This window comes from Rhea pennata, chromosome 1 (assembly GCF_028389875.1).
Source record: "Rhea pennata isolate bPtePen1 chromosome 1, bPtePen1.pri, whole genome shotgun sequence".
Lineage (NCBI taxonomy): Eukaryota > Metazoa > Chordata > Aves > Rheiformes > Rheidae > Rhea > Rhea pennata.
In genome coordinates, this window is record NC_084663.1 from 93,201,688 (window position 1) to 93,222,325 (window position 20,638).

The 20,638-nt window shown below is 39.7% G+C and overlaps 2 protein-coding genes across 6 annotated transcripts in view; one reads left to right on the plus strand and one right to left on the minus strand.

Annotated features, from left to right (window-relative positions):
- The window catches only part of CFAP44 (cilia and flagella associated protein 44), a 42,928-nt gene extending 25,953 nt beyond the window's left edge, over positions 1 to 16,975 (plus strand). The window contains 16 exon segments of the mRNA XM_062573102.1: positions 392 to 554; positions 884 to 1,018; positions 1,951 to 2,185; positions 2,517 to 2,688; positions 3,676 to 3,853; positions 5,762 to 6,265; positions 7,701 to 7,904; positions 8,195 to 8,390; positions 9,383 to 9,493; positions 11,010 to 11,140; positions 12,316 to 12,432; positions 13,366 to 13,567; positions 14,298 to 14,458; positions 15,877 to 16,011; positions 16,565 to 16,693; positions 16,913 to 16,975. Of these exon segments, the coding sequence (XP_062429086.1) occupies positions 392 to 554; positions 884 to 1,018; positions 1,951 to 2,185; positions 2,517 to 2,688; positions 3,676 to 3,853; positions 5,762 to 6,265; positions 7,701 to 7,904; positions 8,195 to 8,390; positions 9,383 to 9,493; positions 11,010 to 11,140; positions 12,316 to 12,432; positions 13,366 to 13,567; positions 14,298 to 14,458; positions 15,877 to 16,011; positions 16,565 to 16,693; positions 16,913 to 16,975 (2,836 nt within the window).
- A 1,355-nt stretch (positions 16,976 to 18,330) lies between these two features.
- BOC (BOC cell adhesion associated, oncogene regulated) overlaps positions 18,331 to 20,638 on the minus strand; it is a 58,431-nt gene continuing 56,123 nt past the window's right edge. For all 5 annotated transcript variants that reach the window (XM_062595500.1, XM_062595490.1, XM_062595479.1 and 2 more), the window contains exons 17-19: positions 20,516 to 20,595; positions 19,652 to 19,845; positions 18,331 to 19,036 (exon numbers count right to left, since the gene is read on the minus strand). In XM_062595500.1, the coding sequence (XP_062451484.1) occupies positions 18,852 to 19,036; positions 19,652 to 19,845; positions 20,516 to 20,595 (459 nt within the window). In that variant the 3' untranslated portion in view covers positions 18,331 to 18,851. The remainder of the gene's footprint in view (positions 19,037 to 19,651; positions 19,846 to 20,515; positions 20,596 to 20,638) is intronic.

Here is a 20,638-nt window from a genome sequence, read left to right on the forward strand (position 1 = left end):
TCTCCTCTCACCCCCTAAGAGGTATGGGGAGTGGATCACCTTGAACTTGGGTTATTCTCTCTTTATACACAAGGTCTTTTCAACTTTTACTTCCATTCCATCTCCTTGCTCTGTGGAAGTAATTGAAGTATGACAGTCTGAGACTTGTTTAACTTCAGAGAACAGAGACAACACATGGCCAAGGTCAGAGCCCCAGGATGCTAGGAATGTACAAATACGTAGTAAGATTATTGGCCTCTCCTTGGAAGGCTTGGAGTGCTGCATTCTAAGTTATCTTCAGAGCAATTAAGTTCACTGTTTAAGGTTATCAAAGAATGCTAAAATGTTACACAAACTGATCTTTCTTCTCTTCCACTGAGATAATGCCATGTCTTTTTTTGTGAATTTTCAGCATTGAGAAAGCCAGGCAGAAAAAGGAGTATGAACAGATAATGAAGGAAGCTGAAGACAAGAAAAACAAGAAAAGAGAAGAGTTAAGTGCACTGAGACATGAGTTTCTTTCTTTGCTTCAAAAGAATCAGGAATTGCCAAAGCATATGCAGCTGCACAGAGAAGTACGTATGGTTTTCATAAGGTTCATTTACCTTTAGAGGTTCCTTTTTCCAAAATGTTGCTACTCAGTGGGTTAGAGCCAAATATGTTGAACCTTGTGGATCAAGCTGGTCCTATGAATGTATAATATCCCTGGAGTTCTAAATCACAGCTCATGATTTATGCCATTTAAGAGGTATATAGGAAAAACTTGGTTCTCTGTGAGGGATAGAATAGCCTCTAAAGTAAATGACTGTTATGTGTGTGGAACTCTGGTATCTGTGCAAAAACATTTCATACCAAAACCTTGTAGCGAAGCTACTGTGATACTGGGTTTTCTGTCTTTCTGCAGCAATATGAGATAGACCATAGAATCTTTGAAGAGCTGGATAGGCAGACAGCACAGAGAATCCACTTAGTGCAAAAGGAGATGGCTTGGGAGCAGGAGAAACACTTGATTGGACTGCAGAAATTACAAAATCGATAAGTACCATTTCTCTTCTACCTCTCCTTCTGACTTTGCATGAGGTTTATTATCTACGAAGTTGTTTCTGTCAGAAGGAAAGAGAATGCAATATTTTATTTCTTGTATAATAAATGTTTCTCCTTCTCTGTTATGATTTTATATAGGACATACAAAAGAGTACATATTGCTATTTGGATGTGATTACTTCTTTTGAATTCTTGGTCAAAATTTGGATATGCAGATCAAGAAAGTAACTTAATTCCGATTCCATTCTATACAAATAAAACTATTTTTTTTCAGAGAATAAATTTGCCTATGTTTTGCCAGTAAGTTTAGTAAGGTTCAAAAACTCTTATCCAAACTTTGAAGAATAACCTGTGAAATGAACCCTTGTTCTTCAGGCACAGTGCATCTGTCAGGTATTTTAGCGTCATTGAAAACATGGTGTGCTCTATACAGCTTAAAGATGTGAAATGAACTTTCTCAAGAACACAAGTTTAAGTGCAAGATGCATTGTTTTGTTTGTTTACTTAAATATAAGCATTCTAGCAAAAGATGAATCTATAAAAATAAATCCACAATAAAAAAATAAAACTATAGGTGCTAACAAAAATACCGTAGTGAAATAGAACATGTAACACTGGGACTTCCACTGACAAGAAGATTTGAATGAACCTGTTTTAATCACTCCTTAATCAAGGATGAAAGATACTTCCTTGAAAAACCAGGTGCAAATTTCAATACAGAAAGAGCAGTTCATGTGTTTATTCTTAAGCATCTCCATTCCTGGATTGGATGAAAATTAATAGACAGTGTCAGATGTCATTGTGCTATTAGTTACTGACTTGTGTATCTACCTGTAATGAGTGTGTGTGTAATCAGTATACTGCATTACTCGTATCCTTTTGGTCATAGAGGGAAAAATGGTAGTTGCTCCTGCTGACATCAGACAGTTTTGTCTAATTTTGTTCTTCAGGTTTCGGGACTCACTAGAATTTGACACTGTGGTTGTTCATGCTATTCAAAGCAATCATAAGATTTCTACCTATAGACTCCTAGCAATCTCTGAGAAATGCTACCAAGATAAGCAACGTGAGACATGGAAGAAGACAGTACTAAAACAAGAATGGAAAGAGACAGAGGAAAGGAAGATTGTGAGCGAAACAAGGCACATGCAAAGAACTACTGGTGATCATTTAAAGCTTATCAGTAATATGATTTCTGTCTTTCATCTCAGTTTATTTTCCTGAATACAAGTTAAAGAAATTATAGTATGTTACATAGTGACACTCTCGTAATTTTGCACGTTTGAGTCAATGTCAGCAATAGTCTGTCAGCTGTGTGAGTAGAATGTGACTAAGAGTGAACTCAAACAACCCAAATGCATTCAGAACATTCCCTGTGATGGACTATCCTGATCTACACTAGATCTAAAGGAGCTGTCCCAGGGTTTCTGGTAGTTGGGACTGTACTGTGTTGCACAGTACTTACGTGTTCATGTGTTTATTTTTTGGTCCAGCTGCTGGAGTTGTCGAGGGAGAATCAGAGGCAGAAAAGCTGAAAAAGTCAGAAGTACGAACGGTGACCACACGTCTTATAGCAAACCAGCGTGAGCAAATCAAAAGAATTGTTGAGAAGTCTGATAAGGTCAAAGCTAAGATCATGAAGAGGAAGGAGGAGTGGGAAGAACTGTGAGTCTCAAATCAGGATCTGTGCCCTTTTTGTTTTGCTTCTTGTCTGAGGTCAAATAGTTCCATTTAGCTGTCATACAGGGCTATCATATTGCTGCCTAGTTCCTTATTCTTCTAATGAGTATAATTAAAGTTGAGGAGCTTTTATGTGCCTCTGAGTCTCAAGTGAGGATTAAAATCTTTCAGTTAGCTGCATGGTTCCTCTTCTTAAAACATTAAACATGGAAGAAGATTATCACTGATTCAGCTAGGTAACTGTATCTTCAGGTAGAGAGTAAGAGAGGGGCTAAACTGATGATGGCTTATGCACCCAATAGACCATTACAGTCAATCCTCAGTTAACCTTACCAGCACCACACAGAGCAGAAGCTGCAACAGCTGGAATAAGTCGGTTGCATTAACATCATGACCATTACTTGAGAGTGGGTTTGTGACATGCCTTTGCGCTCCATGCTGGCTCCCATCTTGAGAGACAAGAAAGGGGGACAAGAAATCTTTGAATATTCATGGAAGTACAGAAGCTCAAAGCTCTTCTTTAGGAGATGAATCACAAGAAATTGAACTAATGTAGTGTCAGAGCACAAGCTGTTTTGAAGCTATAAACAGTTTAACAATAAAGAAAGTAGTATCCGTTATTTTGTGCTGCAACTTGGCAGAGTGTTGCAACATGAGTCCCTGAGAATAGGAGCAGCCTGTACTCTCTAAACCCAGAACTCAGTCCAAGTGCCAGGGTTTAACCTGTCTCATGGCAGGTCTACATTACAAGAGTTCTTGGGCAGAAAAATAATCTATCTGAGGTTTTCCTTCAAATATGCAAGCCTTTTCTTCTCAAAGTAGCCACTGCTCTATGAAAGAGGTATATGATTTGCTCTTGATCCCTAACTCACCTTCCAGACCTTGCTACACAAATAGGAAGGTATCAAATAACCCTGTTTCTTCATCTATATGATGATTGTCTTAAAGCTCTGCTTTGTTTATACCTACTAGATACAAGAACAAACCTAGTGATGACTATGAGAATCCCAAAGATGCTCAGGACATCAAAGAAGCACAGGAAAATATGGGAGATTATAAACTGAAGACTGCTGCTGACTACAAAGTCCCTGAGCACAAGCGTATAAACACTGAGAAGAAGATGATACAGCTTGCATCCTTGGAAGTGTTGGTATGTAAACTGATTCACTGGTATGAAAATATCCCCCTGTCTGGAGGAGGGAGGATGGGCATATTAGTCTCTGATGACATTTTTTGAAAGGAGATCAATTGGATGCATTGGATGCGGGAAGCCTTGAAGGATGGGCTGTGTCAAGTCAACTTCAGTTACAAATCAACTTGTGAACTGTTACTGCTTCATGAATCTCAAGCTCAGATCAATCCAGGATAACTTTCAGCTGGCCCTTCTTAAACAAGAAGGAGAATTTACCTTTTCCAGCACTTCAATAGGAACATCTATCTTTCAAAATTTTCGAACAAATCCTGTCATCTAGTCATTGTTATACTTTCTTTAAAACTCTGAACTAAATAATCGCTGTCATGAAATACCTATAAACAAACAGGGACGTGGGCAGAGACAAGTCTTTTTAGAGTTGCTTCTTCGTATTGGCACTTGGAGGATCACTGCTGCTGGGTGCTGAGCAGTGGAATCTTCCTGGGAAACCAGATGTTTTCGTGCTACCTCCCTGTGGCAGGACCCTCTTAGCCACTACATACCTTTTAACCACTAAGCTCAAATGTTTTGCAGTACCTTTGTTGGTTTCTTTGTGACTTCTTTTTTATTTTCCTTCATCTCATGGGAACTCATAGATTTTTCATTTTATTTAGCTAGAGTGTAGAAAAGTGAAGACAAACTTCTTTAGCTAAAAGAACAATGAAGAAATATGTCCTCTGGTCTTGAGTTTGTCTAGTTGCTTTTTGGTATGGGGACATTTCTTGCCTTGCTTACTGACAAACGGGCCTCTACTCAGCATAGTTTATCTAAGTATCGCAATGCAAAAATCATACTCTGTATAAAAGTGTCTCAATTCCTCAAAAAAAAAAAAATCCTTGAATCTTCCTCAGTCCTGTCCTTGCAAACCTGTTGACTAACCTCAGGCTCCCTCTAGGCTGAGTTGCTTTGATAATGAGGTTACAGCATTATAGAGGCAATGCTATAATCTCAGGGGCTTTATTGTATCAGTTTAATGCCCAAGTGTCAGTACTTCACTGTATGATGATGTTACAGAGTTCCCAGTGGTTAATCTAGTTCAGTAGGATAAGCCAATACAAACAAAGGGAATAGTTCTTGTTGTAAATCATAGGTTTATACAGAAGCAGAAATCCAATTACTTCAGATGGCTGGTGTATGGGGTTGTTTTCTTTTATCAAGGTAAGAGAAGTTTCTGCCAAATGCATTCATAGTCACGTTCTATTGTTAATTCATGTGAAGAGAGGAAATGAATACAGTGTCCCTTTATTAGTGCCCTGAGATCTGTTTTCAGGTCAGTAAAGATGCAAACAAGAAGTTACTAAGAGGCTTTGTTGCACTCATCTGTTTAATTCATGCCCCTTACATTTCAGATCAGTGGATATTTATCTTTGAGTTGGAGAAAAATATTCAGCTGATCCCAAATTTTTCTGAGTTGACTTAGGGATCCTGGATTATTGGAAGGCCTAGAGAGAATTTGTTTTGGACATCTAGTGCTTTTTATCCAATTGCAAAAGTTTGCAAAATTCAACTTTCTTGCATTTAATATTGCTATCTACTATACTTTGAAAATTCAGATAGTTCTTCCACTTCCAATGGCCTACAGTAGTTGTGTTTTCAGCTTCACAGATAAAAGACAATCTCAACTCATCTTCCAGATCTACATTTATGGAGGACTGATCATTTCTTCAAGGTTGTATGAGATAGCTGCTTTGTTTCAAAGACTGTCTAAGAAATGCTAATTTGCAGAGAAGGTACAGAAAAGAAAGTTGATATGGAAAGAAGGAAAGTCAGTATGACAAGCCACTTATCCATTACTTGTATTGGGGGAGATCACATGCTATGTAAATGTCCCTGGGGAATGCTCCTAAAATTGTTTTTTCTTTGCAGATCCATGAGAAGAAAGTGAACATGAACAAGCAGATCATGTCTTTGCGGGATCTCAAGATTTCTATTATTGATGAAATCAAGTGTTTAGTGCAAGAACTGAAATCTGTGCAGGCAGCCTTGGATTTATCTGAACAGCTCCCTCTTCCCCCAATCCCTCAGTTACACCTGGATGAAGTTCCAGAAAAAAAATTCCAATTTGACAGTGACATCCTCCTGAAGTTCAAACATGAGCAGGAGGCCAAGGCAAAGCACCAGGAACAGTTGGAATGTGAAAATACATTTGGTGTTTTCAGAGAAAGGTTTCTTCATGGTCCTTCCATCAGTGAGACTGAGCCTATGACACGGACCACAAGTATGCGCTCAATAAAAATACCATCATCTGTGGTCACAGAGCAGCCAAAGGTTTTTGAGATTGAGAAGGCAGAACCAACAGAAATGGAATTAGAAATAATAAAGAGGGAGAAGATTAGAAACATATACTTACAGGAGACCTTGATTAAAAGGGTAGGAAACCAAAAGTTCATTTTTTCAGATTGAATAACCCCACTCTATCAGAAATAAAACCAGAAACTCTTCCGTCTCAGTGCTGCAGCTACTCTTGCCTTTGGGAATTTCAGGAGAATGTTATCTAGAGTAAATTTACAGTGTAAATCAGTATAAATCCCTAACTGTGATTACTGTGCTGACTACTGTCAATAGAAAAACAGATCTTGGAGTTATTATTAACTGTTCTGTGAAAGCGTGAGCTCAGTGGTCAAAAAAGACAAATAGAGTATTAGAAATTATTTAGAAAGTGATGGAGGAAAAAATGAGTTATCACTATACCTTCATACACACATGATGTTCTTAGCTCTCAGATAACATGAGTAATCCTGGCCTTTTGATCTCAAAACTAATTTTGTAGAATCAGAAAAGGTACAGGAGAGTGTAACAAGAATGCTTAAAGTCATGGAAAAGCTTCTTTAAAAGGCATGTCCTGGGCATCTTTGACCAGGAAATGAGGCAACTGTAGGGGATGTGACAGAGATGACAAAATCATGAACTGCTAGAAAAGGAGAGTGGAACCTGCCTCTTAAAAGAGGAGGGATATCAAATTAAATGGTCAGGTAGAAGGCTTAAAACATTCACATGAGAGTAGTTTTCCTAGCCGATAATAATTGAACTTTGGCACTTCTAACTTTGGGATGGCGGAAAACTACAATTTAATAAACCGGGGGGGGGGGGGGGGGGAATCAATTCAAAGCTGCTGATGACAAACATACCACCTCAGACTCAGGATATCTCCAAAGTCAGAGTTTAGGGTGGTATAGTGGGGAGAATGCTGAAAGTGTATCACTGTTCAATTGTTTGCTCTGCTTCTTATCTTCTTTCCTAAAGAATTTTCTGTTGGCCGTTGAGTCTATGGTCTAACCCATCACAGACACCTTTGTGTTTCTATGTATGAAGGTTTTGAGAAAACATGCAAATGCTGCTCTGACCATCACATATATAGCAGCCGCTCCTGTTAGCAGCTGTTAGTACAAATTTCACTGTAAATGTCTATGGAAAGACCCAGTACATATTCCAAGACAAGTGTGTCAAGGCAGAAGACAGTAATAGGTTTGTTGCTATATCTAGGATTGTTACAATGAACTGCTTCAGGCTATTGTAGAACACTGTGTGTATGATAAGTAAAATATTTCCTTGAGCACTATGGGAGGCACTGAAACATTTCTGCGAAGTTCTAGTGATTCTTGTGTCTTTGTGCTGAGAACAAAGACACATTTGGGTTTAATTTTGTCTTTGTAAACACTTCAGTAGTTCATAGTAAATAACATGGGCAAGTTTTTGACTTGGCAAAGAGAGGATATTTGCATTCTACTCCTTTCTCTAGCTTAACATCTTTAGCTCACTTGTAATACTTGCCCTGTCTCTGATTTGCCTTTCTCATATGCTCCAGATCAATGCACTGGTGATCAACTTTGATGCTGAACTCCGCTACCTGCGACATATGAAACTGAAGCTAGATGTGCAGATGAAATGTGCTGACCTGTGCCACATCACATGGTTTGAAGAGCTGCTTCTCTTGAAGAACTTCGAAAAACATGAGGACCTTCTACAGGGGCGTGTTAATACTCTCTTCAGTGAGCAGAAGGCCATGCAAGTAAGTAGTCCACGTGTGTCTGGATTTAATAACACTGCTAATGAGTGGCTTGAAACAAAAGCAATCCATAAAATAAATGATGTCATCTCTTCTCTTCCCTTTAGCACTGACTCAGTGTTCAGTGCTAATTTGGGGAAATAAGAAGCTCTCAATAATGGTCACTTTTAGTTTCAAATACTTAAATTTTTCTAGATCTTAATAATTGTATTTTAATGGGTACTTAGTGATGTGGAATTAGTGACAAATCATATCCTTTAAATTAAGAGCTTTTTTTTTATATATATATATAGCAGAAATTAAATAGCTACCTTGCACAGATGGAGGATAGAAAGTATGAGATTGCAAAGCTTCAGGACTGTGAGAAAGCTCTTTATGCCACCTTCCAAGCATCCCTTGGAGAAAATAACAAGTTTGCCCGTTTCCTGACCAAAGTTCTGAAGAAAAAAATCAAGCGCATTAAAAAGAAAGAAGTAGAAAGAGAAGCAGGTTGGAGACACTATTTATTCTTTTTCTGATTTATGGATTTATTATACATATTTCCTTGCTATCAGGTAAACATCTCAATGTGCATGGAGTCCTAGATACAGCATTCAACATTCAACTTGGTTCAAAAAAACAAATAGATTAGACCTATCCAGCTTTTGCCTATATGAAAACTTACATTCTGTGGCAGCCATTTTGCATTATAAGAATGGTGTAATTCAGTCTCTGGCATGATTACATTTGGTCTGATGACAGCTCCTAAAACTTACTTCCTGTATGTCAGTATTGAGGATACATTGATAATCAGCAGGAAGAAGAGGCAAAGCTTTTAATAGCTACTTCCTATGCTCTACCAATGGGAGCTATGGATAAGTGATTTATCTGCCATGTTCATGACATTTTCCTTTAATCTGTCCATTGACTAATGAGAGGTCATAAACCCAATCTACAATCATCCATTAGTCACTGGACTAAACATATTTTGAAATGATTTCATTCGTCTTAGTGACTAGGTATTTAAACTATTAAGACTAGGCAGTGTTATTGAGCTAAAATACATGTTTGCTGTCTCTGACTTGATTTTTGATTTCAAGGGTGACATGATGTGCAAAAAGTACAGACAATAGTGATGCTTTTGTGACAGTTTTTGTGCCTCTGTGCGTTTTACCTGACTGATTAATTTCTGTAGTAGAATGGTAAACCCGTTATGTTTAAATTCCAAATAGCTAGTACATACAAAAAGAAGAAAAATCCTTGAAGAAAGTCCTTCAAAATGTGCCTGTGTTTATTTGTGCATGTGGTGCTATTGGATGTTCTCTCTCCTTCACTTTTTTCTTTAAATCATCAAATCAATGGGATAGGCAAAACGTGCCTGGGTCCGTATATTACTAGGGTGATTTTCTTGGATTATGAGGGATGCCAGCACATCAGCACAGTGTACAGCTAAAGGGTCTGTGGGTCTTTTGCAAGCCAGCAATACTGTTCTTTTCTTCTAGATGAAGAAGGTGAGAGTGAAGAGGAGAGTGATGAAGAGTCCAGCTTGGAGAGTGATGAAGAAGATTCAGGATCTGAAGATGAAGTCTTTGATGACTCGGTTTGCCCAAAAAGTACCTAAGCCATCATTTCACTGAATTGATTACCTGTTTATCTTTATGTGCAATAATGTGTATTTAAAATGAAAACACATATTTTCTCATTATTTGTTTCATATTAATGCTATTAGTAAGGGTAAGAGAGTATTCGCTCCTCCTGAGTGGGACCTTTCTCCTTAAAAAATCTCAGTGAAGATAATAAAACCGCTGTTGTACAGAACACCTTACTTAAAATGTTTGGGAAAAAAAAAAAAAAAAAAAAAAAAAAAAAAAAAAAAAGCTTAGCTGAATGCTAAGAATTAATTACTATATATAAAGGATCCTTCACCTTTCATGGCCGTTTTCTATAGAGAAGACACTCCTAGTGTGAGCAGAGCTAGAGCAAGGCTGCAGATGCTCTCCAGAAACCTGCTACCTCCCTGTGCTTCATGCCTGTGAAGGGAGTTCTGGGGAAATTCTCCAGTAGTGTTAAATTAAGCTCTTTGTTACCACCTCGTGGATTTATATGGCAATTGCCTGTTGCTAGGCTTTTCTCTGGTGGGTATCTGAATGGTTAGGAGCTTTATTTTGCAAAATCCTATTCATTCACTTGTTCAACAAAGGCAACCAACTTTTTTAATTGGTATTTAAACTTTTTAAAACTATCCCCCTAAACCCTACTTTAGGTTTCTTTTTCAATCTTTGAGTGATATATCAATGACCACTTAACAACATTGCTTTATTTTTGGTTAAAATTTACCATCAAATTGCCTTATCATATTGTTTTAAAATTGGTTTTAAAAGAAAAACCTCATTTTCACAAATTGGATTTTTGATTAACTCCTCTCCTACCTCTTTTAAAATGAAATATTAGGAAGAAATACAGAAGATTTTTACTTATTATTGAAACACTCTAAATTACTAATTTAGTGATGAAATAATAACCTACATTTTGCACCTTCATATTTGTGCTTTTAAGTGTAGTTTGTCTTGTCCTTTATTGGACTTCTTATGCCAGCTGATTTGGGTATATAATGCTGTATTGATTACTGAAGTCACTGTGTTAGATTCACAGGTCTTGCTTTGTGTCAAACAAATGAAACTGGTCCTATGGACCCCAACTGCCTTTGCAAATAAAGCTATAAATGATCCCCATAGCAAGTCCATCGTTTATACTGACAGGTGCTATGGACAAATAACTACATATTCTCATAACTAAAGATTGTACCATAACACACGTTAATTTCTGGGACTGAATTAGTTACATAACATAACTTGTGAGCATTTGGATTTAATATTGCATTTGATGCATGTTTAGTTCTGAAGCAAACTGTTTGGACTGAATGTAAAGAAAAAAAGATCCATCCAAGATGTTCAGTCACAATCATGAAGACAGTCAGCCCAGATTGTTGAAGTCTAACAAAGCTCTAAGGACCAACAGCATGGTGTTATTATGGGTAACCTGCATAGTAGGAGAAGCAGCTAGCTCAAGCTTGTAATTACAGTGCAGTTGTAATGAAACTAAACTATCCTATGACCCTTTCCTTCTCAGATTGTGATGAGGCACTCTTCCAAAACACTATCCAGCTCCGTGAGAAGCGATTAGACATTGAGGATGCTTTAATAGAGCAGAAGAAAGCTGCTGACAATCTCAGAAAGGAATATGATGCCTTGGCCAAAAAGGTACTGTGTGTCCTCTTCTCGACAAGCATCAGTTGCCTCCAGCAGAGTGAGAACACTATGAAACTGAATTTGTCTGGGATTTGAAACTAGAGCACTAACCTTTCAAGGGGCCTCAATCTGGGGAGAGATAGCCATGCTAGCATGGAGGCAGGATGCAGCCTCACAGCCACAGCAGAAGGCTCAACATACGTCACCCTGAAATGGGTAAATCAAGGTGGTCTAGCCCCAGCTGCTTTGGGTCTGGCTCCAAGCTTTAGGTCTATCTCTTTTCCAACTGTCTAATCCTCATGCAGCAGCAAGATTTGGACTCCCTGGTTTAGATGCAACACTTGATGTAGCTTGGCCCATCTTATGCCCATGTTTATGGGGATAGAACATATAGAGCATGCTTGTCCTAACACAAATGCATGCTCAAATAAGTGGAGAATAAAAAAGGCATCTCTTCCATCTATTTCTTTTGCTTCTAGTTATTTTCTTCTGCTCTTTGTCACGGTAATCATAAAATAAAAACTCATTTGTGAGTTTTCCTTTTAGCTCTTTCTCAGCTCCTACATTTATCGAGGCATTTGCTTTGTATTAATTCAAAAATATCTTAATTTCAAAGGTTATCTGTGATTGGGAGTTCTGCCAAAATAACATTATGCAAGGCTCCCTTTTATTGTGTCTTAAAAACGACCCATCAAATATGTTTAACTTACGACTTTTTTGTTGTTGTTGTTTATTTAGTTTTTAAAGGCTTTCCTAAGTGCCAGCTGCCACATATTCACCCTGGAGTCTGACATTTGAGTCTGAATTGTTTCTTTCTCATGCAGAATCAATAAGCCTTTCCAGGCATAAGACAATAAAAAAATATCTTGCAGGCTCTGTAGATCTAGAAGTGTTTTAGACACTAAACAGAGCAGCTGTTTCTTGATCCATACATGGCTTTTCCAGTAAAAAGACTTCTGTGTGTGTACATGTGCATAGAAGTATTCAGCATAGAGTCTTGCTTGAATAGGTAGCTCAATGTCATGTTAGTGAAACTCATCTATCATAGCACGTTTTAAAAAAATATCTATTGGTTTTCCATGCTTCTTTCCCTTCAGATCAAGGACTCTTAACACAGAACCTTGCTGCCTCACTTACTTGAGAACTTTCTTGAAAATTGTGCTTGTCCACAATTTGTTTTTTGGCAGGCAAAAGTAGTGGAAGCTAGCCTGGACACAGCAGAGGGGGAACTGGAGGCCTTTCAGCGGGAAAAGCAGCAGAGATTGAATGAGCTGCATGTAGTTGTGCCTTTGAAACTTCATCAGGTAATTCACATGTTCTGCATTTATCACTTCTACTTTTGACAGATGCAAAATAAACTCTTTACCTTTAGACAGTACTGTTACTGGTTTTGGAGAACCTTAGTTCTGGATTTGCTACGTTCTCCTTGGAGTGACAGTGCTATGAATTGAACTTCATATTGCTGTTACTCTAGATTTTTCCTTCTCTACTCCTATACTGACAGAAAAGGGATAAGGACAGGCAGGTTGGCCCATTGCTGAAATATGTGTAGCCTTCAAGCATTTTACAGGTTTGGCATGGGATTTTTCTTCAGGTCTGTGCCTATTGATAGTTTTCTGGAAAAAAAATTCCTATTGAAACTAGTGGGAGTTTTGCCCAGTTCAAGAATGCTGGATTGGATATAATGCATTCATCTACACAGCTTTTTATTCCATGTATGATGAGCAGAGAATGAAGAGGAAAAACTCAAGACAATGCTCTTATTTCCTCAGGACTGAGTCTTGTCCTCAGGGAAAGATGATAGGCCTCATCTGCCTCTGCCTATTCTGGCTCAAATACTTCTGAGACAAGCTCAGCTCTCTCCATTTGTTTAATCTCCCTTCATTAAAACATCGGTAAGAAAGACAGAAGAGTCTCATACCTGGCTGCACAATTCTGCAGCTCCCAGATCATCTGAAAGCCACAGATGTTTGGTAGGGAGTTCCTCTCTCCCCCTCAGTTCCAGACACTGTATGAGGAAGAGTAGACAACTTTGTGGAGAGAATCAACACAGAGCTCTAAGCAGCCTTTTAGCTTTGCTGCGTGGTGGTGGTTATTTGTCCCAAAACATGAGTTGTGTCTATGTTCAGTGTTTCCTCACTTGACAGTTCTCTAACACTCACACATTTGTTATCCAGAGAGGTCACCAGCACCCTTAGAAAATAAAAGTTAGCATTGCTTATGGCTGTTTCTGGCAGGTGGAGTACTTGGTTAATGGGGAGATACCCAGTGACTTCTCCCAAGCTTTGGTATTTACCAACCAGTCCTTGGAGTATCTGCAGAAGAGAATTCTGGACCTACAGAATGAAAAGATAATGCAGAGAGAGATCTTTAGGAAGGCCCGACAACAACATAAGCAGCTTGTCCAGGACAAAAAGGAGATGGAGATAAAGATTCAGCGTGAGTAACAGAGACTCTAAACAACACAGTTTGCTAGTGCTCTTTCTGTGTCCCTTTCTGGGTGTGAGTAACTCACCAGCAGTCTGTTATCTTTACACGCACACAGATGTCCCAGATGGTTATTGCAGAAAATAAAACAGAAAAAAAAAAACAGATCGTGGGCTGTTTTGATGAAGTACTGGTAGTGCGCCAGCATTGCAGAGTTATTTGGCTGTGTTAATTTGGGAACTTAGTGAAAGCAGAGCTGACTGAGAGGAGACACTGGAAATCAGGACACACAATTGCTATTTTTGGCTCTAAGTCAGAACTGCTAGGAAAAAGTACTTCCTCTAAAGTCACATAAACTTTTTCAGCAATTTCTTCCCCTTTCCTCCTTTGAAGAACAAGGCAAGCCCTATTCAAAACAATTCCTGAATGACCAACCCTAAGGATGTTCACATATCTGGCACTGCCAAACCCACCTCTGTGGAACTGCCAAGACTTTAGGTAGCCTTCAGCATGGGAGTGACTGACCAGGACTGGCCAGGCATGTGGCCTGGTGGCAACATAGGCTTGATCAGTGCCAGGGACAAATAACAGCATTTGGTTGAGCTTTGTATGGCTTTGTATAAAATATTTCTTAGAGAGCAAGTATCAAAGAGCTCAGACAAAGGGAGCTATGAATAAGCTGCAAATCCTTACTAATGGGCAAAAGTGAGTTCTTCAGTGAGTGCCATACCCTTTCTGTTAGGACTGGAAGAGAAGTGTAATCAGCTGATGATGACAAAGTTTGGCCAACTGGTTGATTTAGAAGCACTCCAAGCACACTCAGTTAATGCACGCTTGGAAGAGTTGAAGGTGCAAACAATGGAGAAAGAATATGTGCATTCCCAGGAACTCGAAGAATGGGAGGTAAGGAACAAGAGGAAGAGATAATGGATGATGATGATGATGCTGTTCTATTAAGGCTTCATTTGCTTGAGTTTGAATAGCCACACTAAAATCTTTGGTTAACATGTTCATTTTTTCCCCCATCTGTAATCAAGAGACTATAATGTTCAAAGCTTATTTTCCATCATCCTTCCTATCTTTCCTCCAGTTGCTGCAACACAGCCTATTTTTTCTTGGAGGTAGTTAATCTGTTTTTGTTTTTTGTTTGTTTGGTTGATTTTGTTTAGTTTTTTTACTTTCCTCAAATACATCCTTCTACTTCACTCTCTCTGTCAGCTTTTACTAGAATCCTTTCTCTGGCTTTCAGCCAGCATTCAGCACCTACTGCATCTTCCCACTGTATCTGGTGATAACTCTCTGAATGCAGAGCAGTGCTGCCTCGTGCCTGGGATGTTAGACTGTGCAACATGCCAGTAACTGACAGTATGGGAAGTGCGTGCCTATCTGGAGGGCCTAAGGTTTTGCTACAATAGTGTGAGCAGGCAGCAGTCTTATAGTATCCTCACAAAGCACCACTGTTGTCTGTCACTGTGTACATAAGTAGAGAGAAAATTAGAGAACAGCCTGGAGCAGATCGCAAAAGATCCAGAAAATCTCTCTATGAGCAAGTATTCTTGTTTTAAGCTGATTAAGATTTTTTTTCCTGTGCAGTGAAACACCATCGTCTTTACACATATATCTGATACATTTTCTAACTTCCACTTTTTCCTGTTCATGTTAGTTGGCAGCACATTCTGGGCTTAGCCTCATTGGGGACATTCACTGCTCCTTGGTCCAGTGTCCTTCAACAGAGGATACATCTAAGTCTGACTCAAAACTTTTATAATTGACTTTGGTGAGGACCCAAGCAGGTTTGTAGTGAACCACCTGCTCTTTGCGGGTTTGTGCAGCATGACACTAACAGTCCGTTTCTGGGGAAGTAGGGTGTTCAAGCACGTTTGCCACTCCTTGCTCTCCCGGTCATCTGTGTTTGTAGCTCTGCAGAGAATTCCTGTCCCTCCACTGGATTTGGACACGGGAGTCAAATTTCAGTACAGAAACTAATAGGTCCAGCCTTTTCTATTCCTTTGCTATGTTGGCTTGCAATAGGCATAGGAGCCATCTTAATATCTAACAGGCATGCTGAGGTACAGATACAATGTATCTGGGTTTTTTTCTTTCTCACCCTTTGCCTAACTGCTGAGTCATTGGCAATAATAAAAAAGAACAATTAAAAAAGAAAAGCCTTTGTACTAAGGATATTACAAGATCATGTGGTGCATTCAGGATCACAGTCTGTCCAAGTCTCTTTTGTGACACTTACATTCCTGACTGGCACTTCTTCTCTATTTCACACTTTTTATTATCTCATCCTGGCTTATCTGTTTATATCTATCTAGGAAAAAATCGTCGACCTGCGGCAGCAGCTAATGATGCTGACCAAAGAAAACACCAGCAAGCTGCAGCAGCTGAACCAATTCTACCTTGAAAAGCAGCAACTTGAAACTAAGCTGGATTCACTAAAGAATGATCTAGTAAGCTTTTTAGCTGTTGTACCACATCAAGGTTTGGGACTGTTCAGAAATAGATGAGCATTTATCTGGTCCTCCTGCTTCTGTGGTCTAAGATCTTGCTTTGCAGTCAGCAGTTCAGTCTAATACTGTCTAGTGGTACAGCCTGCTCCAGTTCTTACTGAAAGAAAGATGGTCTGATCCTGAAGTAGGCCATACCTTAGCTTCTCTATTAATTTCTTAGCTGGTTTCTAATAGTGAAACAAATCCATCTTCTTTCCTGCCTACTTATAATTAGAGAAATTCTAATAGCAAGTCAAAGCTATTTCCTTGTTACATGGAGACAGCCAAATGAATTAGGACGTTTTCTTTACTCTGAACTAGGGAATGAGCCAGCCACCTGTCCAAGGCTAAATTAATGGTCCTTCACTCAGTGATTTCTAAGTACCTCTGACTGAGAAGCAGAGCAGTCATGAAGCTGATCTGCCTCTGAGAAAGCCTCTCTTTCCTACTTGAAATAAATTCCCACTGTCCTTTCTCCCATGGTTTATAGGAGCTAACTTTTCTCTCCTTACAGGGAGCGGAATTTCAGGGCCCTCGAAGTACTGACACTATGGAGGAAGCCAGGCTGAAGTCAGTGTTCAACTACATGCTTGGTGAGACAGCACTCCTGAAAGAAAAAATCACTCTCCTAGGCAGGAAAGATGTACGTCTAGGAGAGGAACTTGCTCACTTTAGCAGAAAAAATGCATACCTCTTTCTCCAACCTTTACCTTCCTGGGACTCTGAGACACCAACTGAAACATTCCCTATTCCTACACCAGAAAGGGTATCTGGTGGTCAGAGTGCACCTTAAATATGGACATAGTTAACTGTGGAGGTAATAATCCCTGTAAGCGTGAAGGGAACTGTTTTTGTTATGCAGGGGTTTAGTTGTAAAGGTTTGTATCTGTTGTCCTTTGCAAAATATGATCGTAGTGACAAATAGGGAATAAAAAGAACAAATACAACCAATAAACATTATTATCAATCCATTGCAGAGATTTGCACTGGACAGATGCTCTGTGAGTGTGTGTGTGTGTTCTTAGCTCTTGGTCAAGAGGATGGCTTTTGAAAGTTGGATATAAGAAACAATTTCACATAGCAAATCTAGTTTTGGCACTGGAGAATAGTAAAAGGGGTCTGCCTTAAAGCTGTGTTTCGTTATTGATTGACCATCCCAGCAGCAATGGCAGCTGAGAGTCACTTCTCTTATCCCTAAGACTGAGCTAGTTAAAGTCATTGTGAAAAGAGAAGGGAAACGTTATTTGTTTGGAAAAGCAAAGGGCTCTTCCTCTGCAGGGCCTACATTGTTAAGGGTATAGGCCCAACCAAAGAATTTCTTGCTTGCTTCTGTTTTATAGAAGTGGGAAACGGCACTGAAGTGAAGGTCTAATGTTGGAGTGCAGAACAGTGTTAACCTAGTATTAGAAAGCTATAGTAAATTTGAAGTTAGACCGTAACTCCACTGACTGGCACCTGCCTGTATTGATCAGAGTGAGAGCAGAGCCAGGCTCTATATGTTTTCAGGTTTTATTCTTTCTTTCCTCTAGTGTCTAGGATGTTGACAGTGCATGATCATCTACAGCAGCTCTTACCTTGTCTTTCTGTGAAAAGCTTCTTCAACTTCAAAAGTGGAGGGGTTTTATTGCACTTTTCTTTCAGTGCAAAGCTGCTGAGCACAGAGAGGTTTCAGTTTTGTTGTTATTTTTAATTAAACAAAATATGCAACCTGCACCTGCTCTTGCTTCTCCTCTCCACTCTCCGCCTTTTCCTGCTGTTTTTATATCTTCTTGCTGGTATATGCTCAGCTGGGATCCAACCATAGCCCAGACAGGCACAAGAACTGTTCCTGCTGGTCCCAGCACAATAAAATGAATGATACTTTTGCTGCTTGCTTCTTCAGTGGGCAGCTCTGAAGGCACTGAGCATCCTCTGTTTCCTTAAGAGATGGGAGAAAAAAGAATACCCAACAGACTTGGATGCTGAAAGCCTTTGAAGTGAGAAAAAATATAGGATGGTGGGGGTAAGGAAACAAGAATTTGCAGAGGTTTGGATTTTCCCACTCAAACCCATGCAGCTATGTTTAGACACAAATGAAAATTTCTTCACTTGTACCCCTCACTAGTGGTTTTATGTCACTGAACTGGCACATGGGTCTTCCCTCTTCTGTTGAGCTCAGCATTGGATGGCCTAGCAGACTATAACATCACCTTTCCCTAGGTGTCCTGTTTGCTATGTTTCTGCAAGGGAAAAAGAGTAGACTGATTTTATGGGAGAATTTAGTGTACAGCTAGCCAGAGAAAAGACTAAAGCCTTTATTTTAGATGTTAAAGCATGGGTTTGTCTTTACAGATATGCGGCTGCAGATGGCGTATATGTGAAAGGTTGTTAAAGTTGATTAAGCAGAGTGCATAACTCCAGTCCATTCATGTGAGTGTGTTCCTGGGAGATGCCATCCTGTGGAGGAGAAGGAATAAAAACCTTTTCCATAGCATCATCTTTCATGAAGCCCCTGCTGCAAAGAGAGTGCTAGATGTTAGCAGCAGCTCTGCTTGGGCCCCTGTCCCACAATGTTTCTTGTGCTGCTTTCTTTCAGTCTTCTGTTCTTAAGAACAGCCTAGTGCCATAGATGGCTGCTGTCCTGTTTCTTGGCCCCTCCTGTTGCTTTGCTGAGGATGCCTTCTGTCTCTGTAGCATTATAAAAGGCACATATACATCTATATACAAGTGCATAAATATATAAATAGAGATGTTATACAAAAATAAATACCCATTCTCTTTCTCTCTTTACAATAAGTCTTTTGCAAAAGGCAGCTTCGTCCCTAACTGGTAGGAGAATGAGTCTCTAAGGGCTTCAGTGGTGGTGGGCTGCTTTTCAGATGCCTTGGTAGGTCCTGACCCAAAGATGTGAGCAATGAATTCTGGGGATGGATATCTCCTCTTGACTGGCAGCAATCTAGCCGTTCTACTTCTTCAACTGGCACCAGGCCAAGGCAGCAAGGGCTTCCTGAAAAAGAGAGGTGCAAGAGACTATTAGAATGTATAGAAATATACATGTAGAAATGGGAGATGCTGTGGCAGCTTTCTAGTCAACAGTCTACTTTATGAAAATTGGTACCCTGGTCAAAGATAAAGAACCATGTTCTGAAAGTCCTACCTCTATCAGAGTTTGTTCCCATGCTTTCACATGATGCTACAAGCTTAAATGTACATGCATAAAAAAATGCATGATCCATGCTACAAGAAGGCTAGATCAAGTCCTGAAGGAATGGATTCAAGTCATTGTTCACTGGTCTTTGTGTTTGACTGGCAGTCTAGGAAGATTAAGTAGGGATTAAGTAAGTCCCTGCAACTGGAGGTAGGTATACGCCTTCTAACAACATATAGGTCAAGCTTTTGGAAAAATGAGAATCCATCTTCTGAAACTGGCCCAGGCAGTTAAGTCTCCAGCTGCTAGTGAGGGCTTTTCATGCTGCTGTTCTGTACAGTATTAAGGAATACTCTTGCACCACACTACTGAGCATTAACATAGCCTTCAAAAAGGCTCTATAATGAGAATTCCCTTCAAGATCAGCCTAAAACAATGAGATGAAGCAATCTCTGAGCTTTCCAAACAACTGACCTTGGTGGAATATGGGATCTTGTCGAGCATCCAGGCCAGGGCCTCCCATTTTGCTGCCTATCACTGGATGATGCAGGCCAACAAAGTGCTCTTGAAGGTGAGCACAATCATCTTGTGGCTGGAGAAGCTGATGAGTGGAATCATCTGGGAGACTGTAGAGGAAAGAGCTGTCTTCTGGTCTTGTATTGGACAATCTGGGGAGGCAGACAAACAGATAAGGTTGTTCAACACTATTCACAGATTTTTTTTCCTTTAACGATACAAGCTATGTAGTAGCTCAGCCAACTGCATTAATGTAATGACATAGAGCATTCCTAAATGAGGGGAGATGGGAAATTGGGATGTCCTTGTAGGATGGGAACGAGGTGATAGGAACTGATATCCATGATTCAAAAGCTGGTGCATGTCACAGGAGCTGGGAGCAGCAGTATTGCCCATGGAGCACAGGAGTAACGACTCAAAGTCTGAACAGTGAGAGACACACACCTGCAACTGAACTATTGCCACATTCTGCGAGAGCTGTTTATCAGCATCCAGCTGGATGTTTCATAGTTCTTACATAGTTCTCTCATCCTCCTTTTTAGTCTCCCACTTAGGAGCAAAGGCAGAAAAGGGAAAGAGGAAAAAAAAATAAAGTAGGTCTTGACCATCTCTAAAATGAAATTACCCTTCCCTCAAAGCTTAGGAGGAATGAGCTCTATTAAAAACGTGTAGACCAAGAAGGCCTACTGCTTGAGTACAGATTTGTTTACCAAGTGATTTGAGACAGAAAGTAGAGAAATTGAGGGCTGGCTTTTATGAGCATCTACTCTTGTGGGCCCTGCTGGATCATCCCATTCTCCCCCTCTGTAAGCCAGGACTAACCTGGAGGGCTGGTAGTCTTGCTGGGCATTTCCATTTTGCAGCACTCTCGCCTGCAGCAAGGTGTTGGTCTCCTCATGCAGCTGGAAAGACAGAGGAGAATCTTAGCAGAGCAATGCCACAGGG